Source organism: Pseudophryne corroboree, chromosome 1 (assembly GCF_028390025.1).
Source record: "Pseudophryne corroboree isolate aPseCor3 chromosome 1, aPseCor3.hap2, whole genome shotgun sequence".
Taxonomy (NCBI): domain Eukaryota; kingdom Metazoa; phylum Chordata; class Amphibia; order Anura; family Myobatrachidae; genus Pseudophryne; species Pseudophryne corroboree.
Window position 1 is genome coordinate 578,624,874 of NC_086444.1, and position 27,319 is coordinate 578,652,192.

The 27,319-nt window shown below is 43.0% G+C and overlaps 1 protein-coding gene across 1 annotated transcript in view; it reads right to left on the minus strand.

Moving 5' to 3' along the window:
- The window catches only part of MUSK (muscle associated receptor tyrosine kinase), a 408,957-nt gene that overhangs the window by 296,863 nt on the left and 84,775 nt on the right, over window positions 1-27,319 (minus strand). The window contains exon 2 of the mRNA XM_063914218.1: window positions 14,124-14,250. Coding sequence (XP_063770288.1) covers window positions 14,124-14,250 — 127 coding nt within the window. The remainder of the gene's footprint in view (window positions 1-14,123; window positions 14,251-27,319) is intronic.

The following is a 27,319-nucleotide window of genomic DNA, read 5'->3' on the forward strand; positions in this document are numbered from 1 at the left end:
CTGCAGCTGTAATCCCGCTTCCAGGCAGACCCTCCACTGCTCTCTTTAACCCCGGGCACCTCTGCTGCCCAGGCCCTGGCTGCTGTTACTCCCCAGACTTTGCGGGCATTGGTGGCAGTATCAGATGGGGAATTAGCTGTGCGGGCGGCAACTTTAGCAGGCACTGGCAGCTGGTATGGGCAGCAGTACAGTAGTGGACACTGGCGGCGGCCATAGTGGTGGTGGTAACGGGCAGCCGCATGCCTCACCAGCCACTGACCTCACCGCACGCCACTGGCGGTCAGAGTCATTTTAAGTAGCTCTGAACTACATGGAAGCTGAACCTCAAGTAAGTAGTCTTTTGGGATTAGGTTTTGCTTTTTGGTTTTGTATTTAATTTCCCCTTAACAAAGATCTATATGTCAGTAAGGTACTATATGTGTTTTAAAATAGACCTGTAAAATTGACCATGCTCTTTTTTTATTTTACATAACTACATTAGTAATTTCCTTTACACCCAAGTTTTTATTTTTATTTTTTGCAGAGGGATTTTCATTATAACCAATAATTGGCCTTTGTACATTTTCATGCAGGGAATTGTGGAGAGCTCTCAGGATGACATCACCAAAAATGTCTTGTTAATGGCTATAAAGCATTGCAAAATGCATTGGTAAGAACAAAGAAAACTTAAAATCTTCGTATTTTCTGGATCACTGAAACTATGAGCCATGATATATTTGTGGTTATTTGCTAATGGAATACAATGCAGAGTGCAAGGGTCAAATCATCTTTGCCAAATATTCATCATTACATAAACAGTCCGGCGGCTGTTTTGTTGAGAGTAACATCTATTGTTAGTATATTTATAAATAGACGAGTTGGCAGTTTCATTAGCTTTTGTAAAGGTGGCCTGAATCAAGAAACAGTTACCCGATTTGACATTTAAGACATAAACAGGAAAATTTAAATTGTAGTGTAGATACTGTATAATCTCTCTCCAAGATTTGCTTGCTATATCCAGAGGCGGATTGGCCATAGGGTTTACAGGGAAGATTCCCGGTGGGCCGACGCACCCGTGGGGCCTGTTTTGTTTGAGGACATAATGAATAAGATGCAAAATAATTTGCATATATGAAAATTATTTTGCCACTTAGCCTATGATTGCAGATGATCTAGTGTATGCTCTGTCTGCCTGCTTGGCTGACATATAAGATTGAGTGAATAGTGATTGGGATACGGTTGGTGTAATAAGCAAGAAAATATATCTTTCTAAAGAATGATATAGTTTCCTAAATTCTGAAGGTGTATCATATAATGTGCTCATAATATGTACGTTTATTTCTTTTTAACTTCCCCATTGATGCTGGACATGCCCACTATCTGGAAAGTCTTGGGGGGAGGGTGCTGCTGCCATGGCCCATGGCTAGACCTTACACCTCTGCTGCTGCCCATGTGGGGCCACTAGTACAAATTTTTCCAGGGCCGATTTTTGTTCCCAATCCGCCCCTGGCTATATCTCACAGTATATTACACTTTAATCAGATTTGGTAAAACCTATTAACACCCCTTTCAGGCCGCCAGCAATAACCCGTGTTATTGCACATGAGCTCGAAGCAACCCAGGATGCTGTGCAGTCAGAAAGGGTCCAGTTGAAATAATCTGGGTCAGTATTTCAACTCGCGACCAGGGTTTAACATGTGTTCAATCTGAGTTGCGGTGCAGTGTAAATGAGTAAGCTGGGTCACACCTGTTTACACTATAGGAAGAGGTGGCACTTGGAGATCCTCATCTCCAAGCACCGCCTCCGGGATGCGTCACAGGGGACGTCACCAACCCGGCCAGTCTGAAAGGGGTCACACCCGGGAAGGAGTCATGTACAAGTCCTGGGTGTGACCCGCTTTATGTAGTCTGAAAGGGGTATAACTGACCAGACTGAATATATTTAAAAAATAATTAGACTGTTTAAAATTCTGCAAAACTTTAATTAGAGGGTATGTAGCCATGTAATCACTGTCACACCATCAGTATATTTTGTCAGTGTAATCACGAAACCATCACTTTGGAATTGCACAATTGCAGCATCTAATTAAAAGAACCACAAAACATAAAATATAAGTTGCCTTACATAAAGCTACTAGTAGTAAATAGTATATATTTCAAGAGTGATTATATGATAATATCAAGGGATGGTGGTGTACCTTGGGCGCCCAACCTTTCAGTGGACTTCTAGCGGGACCAAAGCAATGGTCACCTCACAATTCAAAAAGGTAGAAGAGTACAAATTTGTCAAAATACTGTACAGGATAATAATAAAATTAACACAGAGTTTAATCAACAATAAAATGCAATAAAATACTGTGAGCGTACCAAAACGGTAAGCTAGGAGCCGCAGGTGTTATATTATAATAGGGCAGGGTGGTGGAAATCTTCACCCTGCTCTGGCCCCTAAGCTTATCTGTAGGTTAATGTCCACGGATGGGTGATATTGCTTGTAGAATGATACAAAAGGCTGAAAACGTACCGGTAAGGTAATAAGGAGCCGCAGGTGTTTTTAGAAAAGCAGGGTGGTCCAGACTTCACCCTGCTCTGGCTCCCAAATGATTACCACAGGTCGATGTCAGGTCAGTCAGCAGTCACAGTTCTACATAAGGTCCAGTCACTGAAGATCAGGTACCCAGGTAGCCAACGCGTTTCGAGATATAGAATCTCTTCCTCAGGGCTTGATGGTCTGTTTCCTCTTCAGAATCGGTTTTTAAAGATGGTGGAGAGTTGCTTCCGGGTCGAGGGGTCGTTGAGAACGGAAGTAATATGTAAAAGCTCAAAAGGGTTTCTAAATGCTGAATTATCCCAGCTCTGAGCCCGGGTTCCTGGAGGACATGATCATAGATTATATGATAAGTTGTACCTTGCATAGGTAGAGTAAGAACAATCTGATTATCTGGTTGTAAACTGTAATTACTGACTAAAGTTCTTGTGAAATGTCAAGGCACAGAACCGTATATAAGCAGCACTGCACGCCGAAGAAGTCAGCATGTTCACTTCCTTCACAAACTCGTTATGGAGGCCATTGGAGAGCCGTGATCTTGTACAACTACAAGAGAGGTCTGCAACAGCGGGAGAGTTTGACCAACTACGAGCTGCTTTAGGGGAGGCAGCACCGTCCTGAACCACTGTGTTTGAGTGGTTCACAGAATTTCAGTGTATGAGACAGTCCCTGGAAGACGATCGCTGTGGCAGACCTGTGTCCGCCATCATCGAGGGCAACATTGCTGCCATGCAGGCCATAGTTGAGGTGGACGCCAGGGTGAATGTGGCCCAGTTAGAGAAGGAGATAGGCATCTAATCGGGCTCCATCTGCTTAATACTCCACGAAAAGCTTGGCCTGAGCAAGGTTTCTGCACAATGGGAGCCCCATCAGCTGACTCAAGATCAGAAGTAGGCTCGTCTGAATTGGTGCTACAACATGCTGGCCAGGTTTGATGGCAGTCACTCAATCTCTGTCTGGGAGATCATCAGTGGCGATGAATCCTGGATCTACAGTTTCAACCTCGAGCCAAACGACAGTCGGCCCAGTGGACTCCAGGTGGAGCTGCACTGCCACAAAAGTTCTGACATGAGCGCAGCGATGGCCAAGCAGATGAGAGCAGTGAGGCCAAGCAGATGGTGGCTGTTATTGTGGCCAAGACAGGTCATGTAGCTACAGTACCACTCGTGCAACAGCACACCATCACTGGTGACTGGTATGCCAACTAATGGAAGCCATTTTCAGGTAATGTCCAATGACTTGCATTCGTGGTACCCTTCTCCATCACGACAATGTACCTGCCCACAAGTCCTTGAAAATGGTGGAGTTTCTGGCCCATGAATGCATCCAGGAGCTTGATTATTCCACCGTACAGTCTTGACCTGGCCACGACTTCTTTGTGTTCCCACAAATCAAGCTCAAGATGCATGGGATTTGTTTTGAGTCACCAGAAGCTGCAGTAGAGACCTTTAACCAGCATGTAGAGGACATATCTGCTTCGGACTGGTCCAACTGCTTCACCAAGTGGTTTATGCAAATGTAACTTAGCATAGACTGCTCTGTGGAATACTTTGAAAAAATGTAAGTTTCACTTTGTTTGTAAATATAATACTTTTTGTGCATCCGAAAACTTATTGCACACGTAGATGTAGCTGTGATTGCTGGGGAGTATGTGTCCAATGCACAGCAGATTCCCTGTTTGTAACTGTCTTGTTTTTTCTATTCTGCAGGAAGTCCTCTATAAATTTGAGATTGTTCAATCACTTGCTCTCAGCTGTTTAGAATTTCTCAATGCAGTGTTAAGCAATTTTTCATTCTTTGCTCTTCAGTTAATTAATTCAAAAGTTACCTGCTCATAGTAAGATTTTGTTTGATCCACTACTCATAGCAAAATTTCATTGCAATGTAATAAGATTGGATAATTGCGATCAGGATAGGTCTGCACAATTTGATCCTCGACAAGTGGACGACTGGTTGTTAATGGGTGTGCAATGTTACCATTGAATTTTAATACGTGTGGCAGTTGTGTATACTTGTTTTTTCACCATGAAAGTTCTGCAGTACCATGTGCAGTGGCGGATTCAGGGAGGGGGGGGGGGGGGGGGCACCCAGGCACGTGCCCCCCCCCCTGTCATTTAGGATCACTATGGGGGTCATTCCGAGTTGTTCGCTCGCAAGCTGCTTTTAGCAGCTTTGTACACGCTAAGCCGCCGCCTACTGGGAGTGAATCTTAGCTTATCAAAATTGCGAACGAAAGATTATCAGAATTGCGAATAGACACTTCTTAGCAGTTTCTGAGTAGCTCCAGACTTACTCGGCATCAGCGATCAGTACAGTCAGTGTCGTTCCTGGTTTGACGTCACAAACACACCCAGCGTTCGCCCAGACACTCCTCTGTTTCTCCAGCCACTCCCGCGTTTTTCCCAGAAACGGTAGCGTTTTTTCACACACACCCATAAAACGGCCAGTTTCTGCCCAGAAACACCCACTTCCTGTCAATCACATTATGATCACCAGAACGAAGAAAAAACCTTGTAATGCTGTGAGTAAAAAACCTAACTGCATAGCAAACTTACTTGGCGCAGTCGCACTGCGGACATTGCGCATGCGCATTAGCGACTAATCGCTCCGTTGCGAGAAAAAAATAACGAGCGAACAACTCGGAATGACCCCCTATGTACCCCGATTACCCCTGCTACACCACAGATCGGATCTCTCTTCCGATCCGATCTGCGGTGCTGCGCTCCCCGGCTCCCGTCCCCACTACAGCGGCACCCGCACAGACAGGACAGCTGAGCTGAGTGATGGCTCAGCTGTCCAATAATGTATGAATGAAGCAGCCTGCGTGCCCAGCCAATGACTGAGCGGCAGGCTGCTTCATTCATACATTATTGGACAGCTGAGCCGTCGCTCAGCTCAGCTGTCCTGTCTGTGTGGCCGCTGTGCTGCAGTGGGGACGGGAGTGCAGGGCAGGAGGTCCGCGTGTGCTGCTTGGGGAGGAAGTTTTAGTTTTATTAAGCTGCTGTATGGTTTGACCGGAAACAGGGACCGGCGTCCTATTAGTGCACTGGTGGAGGGTATTTAAATGAGGTGAGTTATTTTACAGTATATCATGTTACCTGCTTGAAAAAAGCTCAATAAATGAGCTGAAACGTTGCACAGTCATGCAGTTTTTCTGAGCTTTATTTATCCGTTCAGAGTACCGCCGTTGGAGGGATATATATATATATATATATATATATATATATAATATTATATATGTATGTATATATGTATGTATATATATATAATATATATATGTGTGTGTATGTATATATTATATATATATATATATATATATATATCTTCTCTTTATTAGGGGCCATACAGTCTTAAGTGCCCCGGGCCCCCCATGGTCTTAATCCGGCTCTGCTGGCACAGTGACAGGGAGAAGCCTGTACTCCATGCCCCCAGTGTGATCAAATAAGGTTGTGGCTTGTGAGTACAGAATTCCCTGTGAGGCCACACCCACCATCCCAGGAGTTCGCACAAAAGACCAACCCCTCCCCCCCGCCTTTCCCTATCGTGGTGCCCCCCCTGTCGGTTTGTTCTGGATCCGGCCCTGACCATGTGCAAGTGTGTGTGTGGGGGGGCTTTGTTAAACCTTGTAAGTTCTGCATCCTATGGCTTATCTAAAATGGTGCAAGGGTTTGTGGTGCCCATGCAGGAGTGTATCTAGGGGTCTGAGCTCCCCTGGCAAAGTAAGGAACTGGCGCCCCCCCACCTCCCCCACCCAGGGACACAGAGGGGGGAGTTACAGATAGGCTGAGGTCAGGGACACTGAGGGAGACTTACAGGGAGGGTGCGGGTAGGGACAATGAGGTGGGGGGCTTACAGGGAGGCTGAGGTCAGGGACACTGAGGGACAATTACAGGGAGGGTGTGGGCATGGACACTGAGGTGGAATTACCGGAGGGTGTGGGCAGGGACACTGAGGGGGAGTCACATGGAGGCTGAGGTCAGGGACACTAAGGGGGAATTACAGGGAGGGTTCGGGTAGGAAAAATGAGAGGGAGGGGCTACAGGGAGGCTGAAGTCAAGGACACTGAGGTGCAATTATAGGGAGGGTGCGGGAAGGGACACTGAGAGGAAATTACTGGAGTGTGCGGCCACAACACTGAGGGGGGAGTCACAGGGAGGCTGAGGTCAGGAACACTGAGGGAGAATTACAGGGAGGGTGCAGGCAGGGACACTGAGGAGGAATTACGAGGAGGGTGCAGGCAGGGAGACTGAGGGAATTACGAGGAGTGTGCAGGCAGGGAGACTGAGAGGGAATTACGGTTAGGGTGTGTGATGTTAGTGTATTAGAATGCTTAATATTTGTAGACACTCCCTTACTAACATGTGTAAGCCTGAATCTTCAGTGATGGTCCTTAGGACCAGGGGGATGCTGGGAAATGGGCGGTCCAGTGTGCAGTGTGTCTGGAGTTGGTGATGAAATAAAACAGCACAGCAGTGAACTCACATGTCTCTTTGTCCTGATGACTGGATTTACAAACATATGAACAAAACATGGTGTCAGAAGAAGTTTAACTTGGACTGCTAGTGCTCTCAGAGTGTGAAAGAATCCTGCAGCAGTCTGTAAGGCAGTGATACTCAGTGTCTGAAAAGCCTGCAGTGTGCTCCTCTCTTCAAACAGTGAGTAACCATGGATAAACTAGCTCCTCCAACCGGCATGCTGATGTCTGGTAACTTGTCTGAAAACTGGAAAAGATTTAAGCAAAGGTTTAATATATATCTTGCTGCATGTGGAGCTGATACAGAGGCTGACAAAACGAAGGCATCCATTTTCCTCCATGTGATAGGAGAGGATGTGCTGGACATTTATAATAGTTTTCAGTTTGATGAGGAGCAGAATATCGTGCTATCTTCTATAATGCAAAAGTTTGAAGATTACTTTGTGCCAAGGAAAAATGTGACATATGAAAGATATAAGTTTTTCACATGTGATCAGAAGTCTGTAGATGGATTTGATCAGTATGTTACAGAGCTGCAATCACTCAGTAAAACCTGTGAGTTTGGTGATTTAAAGGATTCACTGATTAGAGATCGTATTGTCTGTGGAATACCTGATAATGGACTCAGAGAGAGACTGCTGAGAGAGCAAGACCTAACACTAGCCAAGGCAGTGACTATGTGTAGATCTGCAGAAATAACTAGATTTCAAGCCAAAACGTTACACAAGGAAGTTGATGTTGATGTACATGTAGTGCAGACAACAGAGCCAAGCAAACCTCCATTCTCAAGAATTAAGCCGTCTAAGCCACAGTCTAATAAGGAAATGTGTAGTAGATGTGGAAATGCTCACAATCCTAAAATGTGCCCTGCTTATGGTAAAACCTGCATGAAATGTGGTAGACTTAATCACTTTGCCAAATGCTGTAAAATTAAAAGTGAAACAACCAATGTGCATGCTGTTAAACAAACAGAGGAATTATTTGTGGATTGCATTGAACTTTGCAGTGCAGATAAGAAAGAATGGATTGTCCCTTTAACTGTGAACGAGATTGTCATTCCCTTTAAGCTTGATACTGGCGCGCAGGTGAATTTAATATCATTTCAAGACTATAAGACTTTTAGAGTAAAACCTAAAATTCATCCAGCCAAAGTGAACGTTACAGGGTACACTGGGGAGGAAATTCCTCTGAAAGGTACATGCTTAGTGACACTGAAATATAAGGGACAACAGTTTAAAACATCTCTACTGATTGTGGATAAAAATGTGCAACCGATTCTAGGATTAAGTTCCTGTGAGAAACTAAGCTTGCTAAAGAAAGTTTTTATGGTGACATCACAAGTAGAAGATGACTGCAAATCAATGTTTACAGAATACAGAGAATTGTTTGAAGGTCTAAGTTGTTTGCCTGGAGAGCATAAAATAAATATAGACACGCAAGTTTCTTCAGTGATACACCCCTGTAGAAAAGTGCCGTTTGCGCTGAGAGAAAAACTGAAACAAGAGTTAAATCACATGGAAGCCTTGGGTGTGATACAGAAAGTTGATGAGCCTACTGAATGGGTAAGCTCCTTAGTAATTGTTGAAAAGAAAAATGGACAACTCAGAATATGTCTAGACCCCAGAGATTTAAACAAAGCTATTAAACGAGAACATTTCAAACTACCAACCAGAGATGAAATCATGTCGCAATTTGCGGGAGCAAAATGGTTCAGTAAATTGGACGCATCTTCAGGATTCTGGCAAATGAAGCTAGATGAGGCCAGCTCAAAGCTTTGTACATTTAATACACCAGAAGGTCGATACAGATTTCTTCGACTACCATATGGAATATTGTCTGCTCCAGAAGTATATCACAAAAAGATACACATGATTTTTGAACATATTCCAGGTGTTGAAACAATGATGAATGACATTATTGTCTGGGGATCTACAAAGGAAGAACATGATTCTAGATTGAGACAAGTAATGGAACTTGTCAAGAAAGTGAATCTAAAGCTAAACAAGGACAAATGTGAATTTGGCGTGAATACACTTACCTTTATGGGCGACGTGGTCTCGGATCAAGGTGTAAAACCAGACCCAAGGAAAATATCAGCCATAGTGAACATGGAACGTCCTAACAACAAAGACGACGTCAGAAAATTCCTAGGAATGATTACTTACTTAGGAAAATTTATTTCTCAACTCTCTGAACGAACAGCCTCTCTTAGATGGTTGTTGGACAAAGATAACGAGTGGATGTGGTCACATGAACAAGAAGAAAGTTGGCAAAACTTGAAACAGATCATTACAGAGCAACCAGTGCTAAGATTATTTGATCCTGTGAAAAGAATAAGAATTTCAGCAGATGCTTCGCAATTTGGCCTAGGCTCGCGGCTGTTACAAGAACATGAGGATATATGGCAACCAGTAATCTATGCATCAAGAGCACTGACAAGTGCTGAAACAAGGTATGCTCAGATAGAAAAAGAACTTCTAGCGATCACATATGCATGTGAGCGATTTCATCAGTTTGTGTATGGTCAAACATTTACAGTGGAAACTGACCACAAGCCATTGGTAGCTATCATGACTAAATCATTACATGCCTGTCCCATGAGAATTCAACAAATGCTTATCAGACTACAGAAATATGATGTACACTTGCTGTACTGTCCCGGCAAATACATGTACATTGCTGATACACTTTCTCGTGCTGTGGACAAAAGTGAAGGTTCCAAAAGTCTGATGGATGAAGAGATAGAAGCCTATGTTAATTTGATCGTAGCTTCTCTACCAGTGTCTCTTGCAAGACAAGAACAGATTAGGAAAGAAACCGAGACAGATGACACAATGAAAGTGTTGAAAGATATCATTCTGAAAGGTTGGCCAGCAGAAAAACATGCGTGCCCGCTGTCTATCCATGATTATTGGATGTACCGCAGTGACCTTACAGTTGTCAATGGTATTATTTACAAAGACAATAGGTTTGTCAGACCTGCACGACTAAGAAAAACTATGCTGTGCAAGATACATGAAGGCCACTTAGGAGAAGAAAAATGTAAGCGGAGAGCACGTGAAGTTATGTATTGGCCAAGAATGAACCACGACATAGCACAGACTACAGCTACATGTGAATTATGTCTTACATATAGACCGAAACAACAAATCGAGCTACTGAGTCCTCACGCAGTGCCAGAGAGACCATACCAGAAAGTTTGCGCAGATTTGTTTGATTGTAATGGGAAAACGTACATTGTCGTGACTGATTATTATTTTAACTACCCTGAGGTGAAGACACTACATACAACCACTACTATAGCCGTAATCAATTGCATGAAGTCAATCTTTGCAAGGCATGGTGTTCCTATGGAAGTGTTCACTGACAATGGTCCTCAGTTTTCCAGTGCTGAATTTAGACAATTTGCTGATGAGTGGGAATTTGTCCATACTACATCAAGTCCCCACTATCCACGCTTAAATGTGTTGGTGGAAAGTTCAGTAAAAACTGTAAAGAGTCTCATGAAAAAATCTCAAGAAGGTAAAGAAGATTTCTACAAAAGTCTTTTAATCTACCGCAGTACAGCTTACAGAATGGACTTTCTCCTGCACAAATGCTGATGGGAAGGAGGATTAGAGCAAATCTCCCGATACATGATGAACTGCTTAATACACATAACTCAGCGTTGGTCAGACTGAGTAAGGAACGTCAACAGGCAAAACAGAAACTGTCCCATGATAGGCGAGCAAAAAGCTTATCTGATCTAAAATCGGGTGACCAAGTCCGTCTCAGAGATCACGAGAAAGGTATTTGGGGGCAGAAAGGTATTGTGCAAGCACAAGTAGCACCAAGATCTTATACTATACGTACAGAGCGTGGAACGGAAGTAAGAAATCGGGTGGATTTAAGATCTCAACCTAACCATAATAAAGACAACATGACTGAAGAATACCTTTCATCTGACATGTATGATGATCCTGATAATGGTGAACAAACCACGATTCTAGAAAGGTCCAACATGGTCGATGAAACACAGACTGTGTATGAAAGACCCAAAAGGGAAATACGCAGACCTGAGAGACTAATTGAAATGTGTTAGATGATGTTCTTAATATGACGTTGTTAATTGTTGCATTGAAGCGTATAGGGCTTATCTTTAAAGAAAAGAGGCTGTGATGTTAGTGTATTAGAATGCTTAATATTTGTAGACACTACCTTACTAACATGTGTATGCCTGAATCTTCAGTTATGGTCCCTAGGACCAGGGTGATGCTGGGAAGTGGGTGGTCCAGTGTGCAGTGTGTCTGGAGTTGGTGATGAAATAAAACAGCACAGCAGTGAACTCACATGTCTCTGTGTCCTGATGACTGGATTTACAAACATATGAACAAAACAGGGTGCGCGTAGGGACAATGAGGGGGAATTACGGTTAGGGTGTGGGTAAGGACACAGAGAGGAGAGTCACAGGGAGGCCGAGGACAGGAACACTGAGGGAGAATTACAGGGAGGGTGCAGGCAGGGACACTGAGGAGGAATTACGAGGAGGGAGCGGGCAGGGACACTGAGATGGAATTATGGGGAGGGTGCAGGCAGGGAGACTGAGGGAATTAAGAGGAGTGTGCAGGCAGGGACACTGAGGGGGAATTACGGTTAGGGTGCGGGTAGGGAAACTGAGGGGGAATTATGGTTAGGGTGCGGGTAGGGACACTGAGAGGGAATTACTGGAGTGTGCAGGCAGGGACACTGAGGTGGAGTCACAGGGAGGCTGAGGTCAGGAACACTGGGGGAGAATTACGGGGAAGGTGCAGGCAGGGACACTGAGGAGGAATTATGAGGATGGTGCAGGCAGGGACACTGAGATGGAATTATGGGGAGGGTGCAGGCAGGGAGACTGAGGGAATTAAGAGGAGTGTGCAGGCAGGGACACTGAGAGGGAATTACGGTTAGTGTGCGGGTAGGGAAACTGAGAGGGAATTACTGGAGTGTGCAGGCAGGGACACTGAGGGGGGAGTCACAGGGAGGCTGATGTCAGGAACACTGAGGGAGAATTACGGGGAAGGTGCAGGCAGGGACACTGAGGAGGAATTATGAGGAGGGTGCAGGCAGGGACACTGAGATGGAATTATGGGGAGGGTGCAGGCAGGGAGACTGACGGAATTAAGAGGAGTGTGCAGGCAGGGACACTGAGAGGGAATTACGGTTAGGGTGCGGGTAGGGACACTGAAAGGGAATTACTGGGAGGGTGCGGGCAGGGACACAGAGGAAATTACAGGAGTGTATGGGCAGGGTCACTGAGGGGGAATTATAAGTCGGGTGTGGACAGGGACACCGAGGGGATATATGCACACATACATACAGTTAAAAACCCATCTCTAGGTGTGATGGCACTACATGTCCCAGCAAATCCATTTGACAAGGTGTGCTGGGACTTGTAGTCTCAACACAACTGGACCGGCAGTCACTGGATACCTCTCCATACAGAGCTCTTTATAAACTGTGATCCAGACTGCCAGGATAGACCATGCAGTGCAGCTACGGTACCACAGAAAATGTACAGGTCTGCTCAGGCTGCACTGCTGACTGGTGCTGATTGTAGTGGCTGGTGTTTGGTGACAGACCACATGGGACCAATGAGAAGGGGAGCGGATGAGGAAGAGGAGGTGCCTCGGCCCTCCCCATACCTGGAAGTGCCCCGCTCCCCGGCTATATTCACCATCATTGTGACTGTAGTCACAGAGAGTGTCAGAGTGCAATACGCTTCTGAGAGTCCAGCATTGGATGAGAACTACTATGTCATTCTACCCCCTGGCGCGGGTGGCACTACTGGGCGGCGCCCCCTTTTGGCCAGCGCCCCTGGCAAGTGCCATCCTGGCCAATTGTAAGATACACACCTGTGCCCATGTCATATGCCCTGCATCAAGAACACAGTTACTGTACAATGTGCTGAACAGTAAACTGCACCTATTACACCAGGGGCAAATATAGGGGTAAGGTCACCCCTAGGCACAACAGTAACGCCCCCCTTTTATTATTTTCATTGATTGGTTATAATCTCTCATTTGATGATAGCCAATTAATAGAATAATAAAAATGCCACTGACATTTTTTTAAATTACTGTATGTATAAATATTTACTAAGCAGGACAGCTTATAGGGTAGTATATGCATGTTCTACCCATTTACACTCCATTCAAGATGGTACATGGTACAGTGCAGTGGAAATGCTTAGCAGTCACTTGTACATTTTGGACTGACAGTACCAACACAAACATACAAGTACCCCCCTAGGCACATGCCTCACGTGCCTAATGGGAAATTTGCCACTGAATTACACCAGCTCTATCTTCCAGTGATGTCTTCAGAAAGATGGTCCTGGCACATGTGCTAGTAAAGACTTTGGAACTGTGCCAGAGTTGTTTCCTAAGACATTGTCAGAAAGATATCACCACCTGTAGCAGGTACAGTTGGCCGTTGTGCAGAGCTAGAGCTGTCTGCTCAGAAGAAGGCCTGCCGCACACAAGGCACTGCATTTATTAAAATGCTTCCAGCTGCATCTACTGAAATGGTATGCGGTTAAATTACCGTCTGTCTGGATCCCAGCGGTCAGGATACTAACGCTGGAATTACGACAGCCGAGTAAAAATCTGGTGGTCGGAATACCGACCCAAGCCCAGTATTCCCACTTGGGTGGTGGTCCAGGCCACCACCCGAGGAAGAATATATTAGTGTGCCAGGCTCGACGCGAGGAACCAATACCGATCCCACTAAAACCACTGTGTTCATTAGTATTCAGTATGATATCCTGGCCAGAATACCGGCAGCAAGTGCAGCAAGTCCCCTCACAGGCTTGCTGCGCTCAATGCGCTACAGGCCCGGTGGCAAGCTTTGCTCGCTATGGGTATAATCTGACCTCCGGCATTTTATCGGCTGTTGGGATTCCGGCGTTGGGATCCTGAATGCTGGGATCTCGACAGCTGATATATTAACTACCTCCCGTTCATTATATTGATCTCCCTATATATTTAATCATTGTTTTGTCTTCATGTCTGATGCACTACAGCACCTAAAGTTTTATTTTAGCAACACTGTACAGTTTATACACATACTGTAGTTGTAAGCATTTGTACATGATATCTTACAGACCTGATAGGAATGTTATTACGTGTCCATGTTATTTCTGACTGCGGATTCGAATCAACTGCGCACATGAAAGTGGCAACGTCTTCCACTAATCCATCAAGTGTTTCAAGGGGCGTGGTAATGAAAGGAGCTACGTAAAAAAGCACATAACAGTTAATTGCCACATACACATATCTCAAAAACAGCAACATAAATACTGCTAAACATGATAGCAATCATCTTAAATACATGAAGGTAGGTGCGAGATCAAAAATCTACCCACTACTTAGGACCTTAATGACATTATTTACTGTAGCTAAGAAGAGAACCAGCATGGTATTTATTTAGGGGGTTGAAGTGAGAGACCGCTTGTGATTGGCTGGCTGTCTATTTAGCAATAATTATAATCAAGCTCTGCATATGGATAGGAGAACAACATTCTGTAATGTCATGTAAAGTATGCTATAATTTTGCCTACTATTTCCAAAAGACATTACAAAATCTATCTTGCTACACTACCCTTACACACTTATATAAGATAAAAGCCTGGCTTTGCCTTTTAAATTATTGCCCGTTTAAAAAATTGGGCAGACTAACCGGGAACTCATCAATGCCTGCATCACGGAGGCTGTTATATGTGCCCCACAATTGACTCTATAGATGGAGAGACATGCAGTGGATGATACCAGCACTAGTCTGGTAAAAGGTTTCTGTAACCATTCTAAAGGCCTGATTCAGAAGAGGACACAAAGGGACGGATTCAAATGTGCGCTCCCCCCTCCCGGCCGCGATCGTGCCCGCTGGTGGTATTCTAATGTTACTGCCGATGAGTACGACAAGATCATTTCATGTGAGTAAAGAGACCCATTTGGCCACCCAAACAGGTCTTTTTATGATCACGCCCATTAGTTTAGTCGGGTTTAGGCGCTTTGCGCGCCAAAACTCGACTGTACTGGGCGCAATAGGGGCGAAAATGGGGGACATTTCAATATCGGCCCCCTATCTCCTGTCAATTTAGATGGGAGACAGGGGGAATGTTAACATTTGACTCCGGCCCATTGTCTTTGCCATGCCAATGTTTGCGTAGTTGAGCGATTATTGTTGTACTGCGCATGTTTCTTGAATGCAGTTGTAAACGCTCCTGTGGCATACTTGTGACAGACATTCTGAAGAAATATACGGTTGCTCTGAAGTCTGATGGTGCGTCTTTGTGCGCAAGTGGCGGATCACAGACGTCTCTGTACAAATCCCAGCTGCGGCACTGGCATATTGTTTTGCAGTTTCGCTGCATCCACCTATGAATGAGGCCCTCAGAGTGTTACAGCGTATCTTTTATCTGAGCTCACATGTATGTTTATGTATCCTGTCTATTATAGCCTTGTTCATACTGTCCATTTATCTGCTTAGGCATACATTGTTACTTGTCACATGACTTAATGCAGGGCCAGCTTCTAAAAAAAACTTGTCCAATGTTGGTCACCTGAATGAATGAATGAATGAATGAATGAATGAATGAATGAATGAATGAATGAATGAATGAATGGATAAATAACTTGATTGATTTGATTATTATTTATTTTATACAGCACTAGCATACTCTCCCGTGTTTTACAATTATGAACAATATTTAAAATATATAACAATACTGTAAACATGAAACAATGGAAATGTTTTAATTGAATGTATCTTTAAAAAGAGATCTGCTACAAGAATTATTTTCACCATTCATCAAAATATTAAAACTGTGTAATGCTTTCTGTCTGTCACCTTCAGATTTCCAGCCGACTTTCTTTGTATTTCTTGGCTGAATTTATAAAAGCATTGTACTGTATATATATGTGTGTTCCCTCCCCCCACTTATATGTCTCTCTCAGAAGATCTACGGTAGCTGTGATGAAAACAAACAGTTCCCTGCCCTTGTGATCCCATCTGTAACCTCTGACACTGTCCTTCAGAACAATCCTATCATTTAAGCTAAATAGCAAGTAAAGTCACTATCTGATACAAATAAAAATCAAAGGCTGTGTTCCCAATGTTATCCCTGTGGAGCCCTATGGAACCCAAAGAAGAAAGTACCCACTATAGCTATAGGGTTATCCAAAAACTACAGGGAGTGCAGAGAAAGGCAGGTAACGCGGCGGAAGAGGATAGTACATCCTGCCCGAGGAGGCCCATGTGCAGGCTCTGTCAGGGCCCCCTCCTCTCTAGCTGGCGGCAGCACTGTGACTGGGCACTAGGTCCTTTGGGGACCCTAGCACTGTCCCATAGTCTACAGCGCATGCGCAGATCTCTGGGAAAATGGCGCATTGTCCATTTTGCCAGTGATTTTCCTACTGCGCAAACGCAAAACACTGGGAAAATGGCACTGCACCATTTTCCCAGTGATTCCTGCAGCGCTGCTGCTTAGCCAAGGGTAAGTATTACAAATAATGCAGGGTGTGTGGTGTGGGTCCCCCTGGACCCCGTGTGCCCCGCACACAGTGCACCCATTATAAATACGCCAGTGGTCATGAAGCTGCAGAAGGAGCTGCAGGTGTCCATAATACACTGGAGGTAAAACTTCACTTTTATCAGAGCCAGGTTAACAATGAGGCGGATGGTGCTACAGCGCTAAGCCTCCACATAAAAATAGGCACATCACCATGGCAACATGATGATGACCAGTTGCCCAGCTGACCACACGGTCAGCCATAAATCAAGTTTTAGAAACGTATTTCCTCACAATATTATGCAATTTTTCTACTGTTACATAGTTAGGGAGACATTAGGGCAAATAGTGTAGGGGGTGTACACACTCACTTGGAATTGGTCACACCGGACACACCCACACAGCTATAGTCACACACCCTCCACTGGTCTTGATAATTACCAGCCCCAGGCCCATGTGGCCCTTAATCCGGCCCTGACTTTTACCATCCTAATGCATATCTATCTGATACTCAGTTTTGAGCTGAGTGGTGTGTCAAAGTCAGAAAAATATCACTATGCACACTGCCATATTTGCACCTCATACATGTCCGCGCTGCGCATGCGGGCGCTCTCCCGTGCGTGCGCATACCCGCTGTTACGTGCACTGTATGCGCATTTACGGTAGAGTTTCTGTGTGCCCAGCGTGCGACTCAATCGTTACATAATTCAACCATATAATGTATTTTATAAGTTAATATTCCCCTGAGTCCAACAGGTATCAGTGGGTCTCAAATGGCTCTTTGACCTTAGAGATCCCCCAAACAATAGTTTGCATGTTGTGAGGGCTTCACATCTTCATATGCATAGCTAAAGCACAGGAATAGTAATTGAAGATTAATTGTATTCCGAATCAGTATCTTTCCCGCAGACAGAGTACAATAGCCTTTAATTACACTGAGCTTTGAGACTCAATGAGGAGGGCCAACACCTGTGTTTACGAAATGGGGCTGGATTTGTATACAGAAGAATGATTGCTGAGATGTCATTGTCTCAACTGAGAGTGGACAGTGGGACAGTATTCGCCAAACAATAGCTTCCCACAAGACAGGAATGTGTCGGTCATCACCCATTGTTTTGCATAACCAAGGCCACTGATGCAGCTGGCTCACATGCTGTGAGGGACACACACACACATCTTGTTGTTGACACACCCCCACAGCTGGAATGAGGGTATGATATACCCACTGGAGATCACAGGGCTCACTCACTCACTCACTCACACAGCTACCTGACACACAGCAAGCATGGCTGGATCATCACCAAGCTCCTTACGAAAGGCTAAGTATCATAATTTCAATATCTCATGGCTGATTGGCATAGAGTAGTTTTAAATGTGTGTTTTGTGGTGGGGTAGTTGTGGAATGATGGGTAAGCATAGAGTGGTTGGTTTGGAGAAACAAATGGCTTGGGGATGGTGAGGCTTGCGCAGCTGTGTGATTGTAACTTGTTTGTGCTGAATACTCTGTGAAGTCTGTGATGAAGTGGAACATTAGACAACCTGTAGCATAGCATTTGTGGTATTTGTTTGCCTATGGAGATTTAATAAGATGGTTCTAGGAAGTTGGATTGAAATTGTGAAAGGTGATTTAGATTGTTTGGAATTGTAAAATCAGAACATATGCATTGTTTTGAGGCTTGGACATTTTGGAATAAAATGGAGTCTTGTGTTTTCTGCTATGTGATTGTGGTGTAGTAGAGAGTGCCATGTGTTTGGACCTGCAAATCTAAAATGGCTGCTGCCGGGTATTTTCCCCTCCCCCTTTCAGCCATGTGGTGTAGTCTTTGGAATCAAGTGGAGTTTTCCCAAAATGGAGTCTAGCTTCTGCCCCATGCGGCATTGTAGGGACAATTGTGTTGCTGGGTGTTGTGTATATAGGGACAGGCAGCATGGGTAAGCTCAAGTACTTTCTAAACAAAGATTCTCAGCATTGACTGACTGCGCAGCGATTGTTCCTCACATGTGTAAGCTTTCTCTGCAATCATATTTGTCTTCTTGTTATTGTGAGCCATTTCTTTCTCTCTCTCTTCTTCTCTTCCCCTCTTATTTTCCCTTAAACGTAATTGTATTGTATTGTATTTCCCGTGTAGTTATCTGGTTAGGTAGTCTATGTTATATTGTAGTGTATGACTTGTATTGTGTTAAATTCTTTTGCAAGTATATCATTCATAATATATATTTAGGCGTTGGACCCTGAGCACGGTATCTGTGTATTTCTTATAGTATTAAGTAATCTCAGAGCGTCAGTGATGCTCGAACAGCTTTAAAGGTAATAAGGTTATACTGTGTTGCATCTACACTCTCCCACTACACAGAGGTTTACAGTATAAGTACATTCCTTAAGGTATAGTTAAGGGAGTACCCTTGCGGTACTTTTTACGCCAATTGCGTACTGTGTTCTTTAACCTTTAACGTGTTTTTAATAGGACAAATATTATAGACATTGTCAGGTGCATTAGATTGGACCTACTAGAAAGAGGGTTTATTTAATTTCCCCCATTAATGTAATACTGTTATGCTACTATGATAGCTCCATGAAAGGGTTATTTGTTGATCTCTGCTTTTTGAAGTATTTTGCTTGAAGTTAAACATTTGCACATGTTTATTCACAAAGATTTCCAGACTGGTGCAGTTTACATAAAAGTCATATCTTCTGTTGTGCATCTGGAATGAGTAAATGGATACAATACTTGTTCTTAATTAGAAATACTTGCTTTTATAACATGGCCAAGAGCCATGAAGGAATCTGACTATAGTAGATACTATTTTACACCCCAATAAGCATCTACATTTGCTTAATTCATCTTTCTGTAATCTTCTGATTGTTACATAACCAAGAATTTAACCAACTGTACTGGATCCAAACAGTAAAACAGACTTTTCCAATGTTCCCAACAATTCTCCAGTAAGTTTCAGAATAGCATTGGAAAGTTACTGTAATAATAAAAAAAGTTGCTGTACAAAAAAAGATATATACTGTCATACGGCTGCCTTACGCTACTCAGCAACTTATATTTTTATCTTGCACATTAACTTTTTTTTTTTTTTTTTTTCAATACAATTTTTATTGATTAAAGACATAGATATACATAGAACAACCAGAGTGCTGTTATATAGTCACGGTAAGAGAGTTCACGTGGATAGACAAGATCAGGAAGTTTATACAAACAATGAACAATGTAAGAAGCCTGTAATAAACATCCATAAATATATATCAACCGTGAGATTAGCTCGAGAATCAAGACATACTAACTTCCTGGATACATTAACAATTTTAGTAATGAAAATAATAGGAGGGGGGGGGGAGACAGGGGAAGGAGAGGGAAGGGGAGGGTGGTATCTGATCTCAAAATAGAAAAGGAAATCTTATACCGAACTTTAGAATATGTATGAAATTGTATATTAGGTCAATGTTAAAGTGGTATTACGAGATAGTAAGAATGCGAAGTAGGTGCCACTCCGTATTTTCATATACTTTCATTATACGTTCCTGAGTAGGCAAATCTAGTGATTAAATTATAAAAATTAATAGAGGCGCTCATGTAGAACCACACACCAGATTTTCACGGGTTCAATAACAACCAAGGAATCAGATGAATTTAATAATAAGTGTGTGTATTTATTAACAACAATACTCTGTACTTGATTTATAAAATACAAAAAATTTTTTTTTAAAAACACATGAATAATCTGAGCTTTGATTACTGTAATAAATATCAAATAAAGTTTCACTGAACTAGATATTATAAGAGTTCAAAAATGTAACAGAATGTTGCAATCCTTTTAAGAACACTGTTGCCACAGCTGCTAAAATTGCTGTAATAGAGATTACCCGCATGGATGGGTTATATATGAATGAGTTTACCTCTCCATAAGGGCTGGTGGACCCGAGCGTCCCCGGGTAAGTCCAGAAAATGCCCAATAGATGGTGAAACAGGAGGGTACGTTGCGTGTTTAAATATAACAGCCAGCCGCTGGATATGTTGTATTGGCCTGCTGGTATTCACCTTATTATGGCTGTGCAGACAATGAGGAGCGGCGGGCGTGTGGCTGCTAAATCAAAACGCCGTCTGAGGTATCCAGCTATAAAGGAAACTTCCTTTCAATCTACCTGGACGTGCACCGTCCGCCGGTAGATGACGAGATGGAAGGTACTGGAGACGGTGATCGTGACCTCACAACGCCTACGGCTGGATGTAAAGCCAATTAGGGGCCGCCCGTAGCTGCCGTGGGTAAATGCCAGGTGAAGTAGCTGTGGCCTGGAAACGTCCTGAATGCAGGTGTTCAGTGAAGAAACGAAGGGGAGGAGTCCTGACGCGTTTCGTCACGTGACCCGTGACTTTTTCAAAGTGATTGTATGAAAGGAGACCATTTAGCATAAAAATTTTCTACATGTTTGCCTATATCAGGGAATGTACTGTTCCTGTCAAAATAAAGAAGTTGCAATAATTTTAGTTTAAGTTCTTGTAATGTAGGGGAGGAGGAGGAAATCCAATGCATAAGAATAATTTTCTTTGCAAGCGTCACAATGGTCACCAACAACGGTATATGGGGGGAAAGTTCCTGATTTGGGAGCCAATCTTTGAAGTTTGCACATAAGCATGCTAATGGGTCGGGGAGAACGTGTGTGGCAAATAGAGAATTTAGATAGACAATCACCTTATTCCAGAAACGCCTAATCTTACCGCACTCCCAAAAACAATGGAAAAAATTAGCGTGTGAGCAATGACATTTCAAACAAGTGGCAGATGTATTTGGCATCATATGTTGTCTTTGTGCTGGGGAAATGTATGCTCTGTGTAGAGTTTTCCAATGCATCTCTTGGAGATAGGAGGATTTCAGAAATGTATGGGTATTGTGGCAATGTTTAGTGAGAACTAAAGGGGAATGAATGTCCGGGATGTCAACTTGCCAAGTGCCCGTCAGTAATTGCCACAGTTTCGTGATAGAAGTAGGCAAAAGGGCTGAGTAGAGAAGTTTAGTACGGTAGGAGACAGTGTTAAGCAATCGTAAAAGGGAGTTAATAGAGTCAGTAGAATTCAGAGACCTAGTATTGGGGTCCAAGGAGAGAACATAATGTCGTGATTGTAGAAACATGAAAAAAATTAGAAGTGTGTATCATAAATTGTTCCTGAAGCATTTTGAAAGTCAGTATATGTCCTCCAGGGTCAAAGACTTATGAGGTAAGGGATAAACCCTTGTCTTTCCAGGAGAGGAAGATTGGATTGTAGAGTGATGGAGAAAATGAGGGGTTACCCCAAAGTGTATTGTACGGAGAAGAAGACGGATCTCTCATTAGTTTTTTATTAATCGTTAACCATGCTGAGTAAGTGTCATGGAATAGTATGTGGTGCAAAATATGCGTGGGGATATCAGATTTCTTGGAATGAAGAAGAGCGCTAGGAGAGTATGGACTGAAGAGAGCTGTATCTAAGGAGTACGAAGTGTAAGATGATTTAGAAAGCAACCAGTCTGAAATATACCTAAAATGTGTAGCTAGAGTATATAGTTTTAGATTCGGAAGGGACATACCTCCATGAGAGCGGTGAGTCTGTCATTTATGAAAAGCAATTCGGGGTCTTTTATTTTGCCATAGAAATTTGGAGGTGAGCTGATTGAAACGTTTCAAATCAGAGGTGGAAAGGCCAATCGGTAACATCTGTAATAAATAGAAGATTTTTGGAAAGATAATGCATTTAACAATTGCTACCCTTCCCAGGATAGAAAGTGGGAGATCCATCCAGGAATCATAGAGTGAAAATATTTTTGATAAGGTCGGTGTATAATTAAGTTTATATAAGGAAGAAAAATCAGAAGGGATTTGGATACCTAAATATTTGATATCAGTTTTGATTAAAGAGGAAGAGAAAGATTCAGAGGGAGACTGCGTAAATGTGTCGAGGTCATTAATTGCTAAAATTTCCGATTTAGAAGTATTTATCTTAAATCCTGCATGAGTGCCAAAATTAGAAATTAGTGAAAGTAGTGAAGGCAGGGAGGTAGAAGGATTAGACAAGAATAGTAAAAGATCGTCTGCATAAAGGGCAAGTTTTAGTGAGATATTTCCGATTAGCACCCCTTGGATGTTAGAAGAGTTTCTGATAGAGATTGCTAAAGGTTCAATGGCTATAGCGAAAAGTAACGGTGAGAGAGGGCAGCCCTGACGGGTTCCCCGAGATATAGCAAAAGGCGCAGATAACTGTCCATTGCAATAGAGTTGAGAAATAGGTGAGGTATATAGAGTTTGTATAATAGAGATGAAGGAAGAGGAAAAGCCAAACAGTTGCAGAGATTTAAAAAGACGAGACCAAATCAGTTTCTGCGTCTAAAGCTAAAACTACATTGGGAACAGGTGAGGAATGATTTTTTAAATATTGGATTGTAGAGAGAACTTTACATACATTAGTTACAGAATAACGACCCCAAATAAAACCAGATTGGTCAGGGTGAATTATGTGAGGGAGAGAAAATTTGAGACGGTCGGCTATGATTTTTGTAAAAATTTTATAATCTAAATTTAAGAGAGAGATCGTGCGATAAGAGCTTGGAAGGGAGGGGTCACGACCTGGTTTTAGAAGAACTTTTATTATAGCATTATTGAAGTATAAGGGCAGGGACTTCGAATTAATGATGGAGTTGTACAAAGCCAGAAGGTGAGTATCAATTTTGTCCATTAATAACATGTAGAATTCGCTAGAAAAACCGTCAGGTCCAGGGGCTTTATTGGGCTTTAAATGGGTGATAGTGTAACGAACTTCTTCTAAAGTAATAGGATTAGTGAGAGAATCAAGAAAGTCAGAAGGTAATTGGGGGAGTTGAGGGAAAGACCAGGAATGAAAGAGCTCACCAGAGGGGGAAATATCGCCAGAGTATAAAGATTCATAAAATGATTTCATGATATTAGCAATACATTGAGGATCATTAGTTAAGGAGCCATCAGGGAGTTTTAAAGGGTGTACTATCATAGGAGGAGAGGTACCTTTCAGAATGTTTGTAAGGAGCTTACCTATTTTATTCTCAAATTTGTGAAAACGAAAATCGACTTTGAATTTATATTTATCTCCCATCGCTGAGAGAAATTCATTGAATTGAAGTTTTATCGTTAAGTAAATAGATTTCGTGGATGGTGAAGGGTGTGCTTTGAAAACTTGATAAGCTTCAGAAAGAGAAAGTTGCATTTCTAGGTAAGATTGAGCATATTTCTTTCTTAAAGCAGTAGAATAGGAGATAATGTCACCTCTAATTACTGATTTAGCCGTTTGCCAAAACAAAGGGGGGTTTGTATCGGAGTGTTGTTTGTTTGAAAAGTAAAAGGAATCCCAAGCCCCTTGCAGAAAATCACAAAACTTTGTGGAGTTAGGTAAATGAGGTGGAAATCTCCATTGAGGAGACGAAATGTGTTTTGGTTGTAATATGAAAGAGAACCAAATCAATGCGTGGTCAGATATACAAATAGGTTCGATTGCCGTATCTGTTACTGTTGGAATAGATGTTGTGAAATAAATACATAATCAATTCTAGAGAACGTGTCGTGGGCAGCGGAATGACAAGAGAATTCCCTATCGATAGTATGAAGTGCACGCCAAATATCAACTAATTGTAAACTGTTACAGAAATGTGGGATACCAAGTTTGGGGAGATGTTGGGGTGTCTTATAAGTGTTGGAACGGTCTAAATATGTAGAAGAGACTAAGTTGAAATCGCCACATACAATAAGGTTTTCAGCGGTGAAGGGAGTTAGTTTGGCCAGGAGTCTCTTAAAAAAGGGATTTGTTATAAATGTTCGGGGCATATATGTTGCAAAGGGTGAAGACTCGGGAGTTGAGAGAAATTTGGACAATAAGAAAACGACCAGCAGGGTCTGCATCAGAGGTAAGAACTTGAATGTTGAGGTTACGTTTTGCTAATAGAACAACTCCCCTAGAGCTGAATGGGGCAGCCGCTATAAGGGACCAATGCGACACCTGCAATTTCATGGATTCCTGTAGTGTTAGGTGAGTTTCCTGCAAAAAAGCAATGTTAATGTTTGTCTTGGTTAAATACATAAGAATTTTACGGCGTTTAGCAGGAGAGTTAACACCACCAACATTGAGCGTGCCAATTTTTAGGTCAGCCATTCATAAACTACAAGCGGGTATAAAAGAAGTAGTAATGTGTTGACAACAACAATATCAAAGATCAGAAATGAAAAATGGGAAGTGGGGATAGGAAGGGGAGGGACATAGGAACAATGCGGGAGCACATGACAAAATGAAATGGTTTTTTGACAAGCAAATAAACTTCCGAATATTAAATGCAAGACAGAAACAAATATTAAGCTTTGCATAAATGTCAATCCAGTGCAGTACTCCAGATAATCCCCCGACAATGGGATCTGGGTATTATTGAACCTAGAGATATAGTGGAATCATACCAACAGTAACAAAGAAACCAATGTAAAATAGTACTTAAAACACTGGATAGGTATTCAAACATCTTTATGTGTAAATGTAAACCATAGAGACGAATGAAGGTCAGTATAACAAAGAGGCCCACGTAGGCTACAATTTACTCCAAACATGGCACTCAGGTGAGTGAGACGTGAGGAATGCTACTGATGAACCTCAATTAAACAGGGAAACAACTAAGCAGGAACCATATTTGTACTCTTAAATCTTGAAAAATAAGACAATGAAAGAAGGATACAGGTTTTAGATTTAAACTGTAATTCAGGTACTGGCGGTAGTGACATCATCAGTAATGTCCAAGTGGTCATCCACAGATTCCTCCTGAAGATATGCAGCTGCATCATCCGGGCTGGTAAAGTCTAAATGCTTCTCTCCATCGTAGATCCTAAGCTTAGCCGGATAGAGCATGAAAAATCTACGTTTGATTGAGACCAGTTTCGCACAAATAGGATTGAAGGCCTTTCGAGCTCTCATTAGCTCGGCTGAAAAGTCTTGAAATATGAGCAAACGGTTATTCTCCCAATGAAGGAATCGTATCTTTCTAGATGCAGTCCAGAAGGCCACTTTGTGAAGATAGTTGAGGCATCTGAATCAAGTGACACGTGGACGGCCATTGGTAGTGCGAGGAGGAGGACCTACTCGATGTACACGTTCAATTACTAGATCTTTACACGATTCAGTGATACCGAGTAAGTCGGGTAGGGAGGATCGTACAAATTGTGTGAGGTCTTCTCCCTTGACAGATTCTGGCAAGCTAATCAGCCTAATGTTATTTCTTCTGGACCTATTTTCTGCGTCATCTAGTTTCATCCATAACTGATAATTTTCTTTCTCAAGACGTTTCATATTTCCTTGCACAGTAGCCATATCATGACAAAGACCTCCAATTCTATTCTCATTAACGGAGACTTTATGGGATAGATGTTGTAATTGAAGAGTGATATCTGAAACCGCTTTAGATAATAACGGTGACATGGCTTGCGTTATAGCTTCTGTCAAATCTGCAAAAGTTATTGGTGTGTCAGGAGAGCGGTTTGATGTTGGTGTGCAGACTAGAGACGCTGAAGCAATTAGTTTTTTGGGAGCTGGAGAGGAAGGGGGAGTAGTAATACCTGGAGCCATAGATGTGTTTGCTCTCCTTTTTTCCTGTCTAACGGGTAAGGATGAAGCAGAGGCTTTAACCTGAGTACTGGGGGACAAGAAACGGTCCATCAGCAGCAGTGGAGGTTTGTGTAATATCTTTGTAGCAAGTGTAAGGGGTAGTGGAGATTGGCTGAATAAGCCTTAGAGATAGGAATCCTGGTGAGTGTGCAGCATGCAGTGCAGCCCTGGACTTTTACTGTGTGTGACAGGCGAGTGGGTATTGTACCTTATGCTGGTAGTAGTACGGAGCTGTTAATCCGACCAGCAGAGGTTGTTTACACTGACCGTGTCACCCGGGGTCTCCGTTCGCGGGTCTGGGAACACTGTGTTGGTCCCGGTCAGCTGCACTGGTAAGCACCCTCGGTTAAGCAGCAGCGTCACTGAGTGGTGAGCTCCGGCGGTGAAGGAGACGCTACAGTGAGGTGCAGCCCGGGGTGTGTGTCCACTCCTGTTGGCAGGCCCGGAAGCGTAGCTGTCGCGTCGAGTCGTGCTGCGACGGGTCATACGGCGGGAACACTCGGTGCTAAGGATACAGCTCCGTATGGTGTGATCTTGATTGCGGCACACTGAGGACGGTTACCGGTGAGGGCTGATGTGGGTGGCTGTCCCCGGGAGACTGTAGAACAGTCGTTATATCGATTCCCTTGTCGGGGTTAACGGAGCTCTGCTGTGGTGCGCCCTCACAGCATGAGACCAGAACCGGAAGTTCTTGCACATTAACATTTAACCGTTAGGCCATAAAAAAATGTATGCAGCCTACAAAACTTGTTGCCGCATTGGGGCTGATTCTGGACTGAGCGCAAAGCAAAAAAGAGCAAATTACTTTGCACCTTGGCATAACCATGTTACACTGAAAGTGGGGCAGATTTAAGGTGCAGTGAGTTTTATATTTGAGAGGGGTGTGTTCAAGTTCAAATCTAAATTCCAGTGTAAAATTAAAACTGCCCAGCATTTGTGGGTCACATGAGTTTAGAGTTGGATGTAGTGCCTATGTCTTACATATTAATATGGTGATGTTGAAGTCAATGTTTGAGTCCTCTGGATTCTAGTGTAGTTTAGAGTGTAAATACTCTACTGTATATTTAATTTCTATTGATGGTGTATACAAAATCACCTCTCTCCAGTTTTGACCTGGTGTGTCCATGGCTAGAAAATCTAGGCTG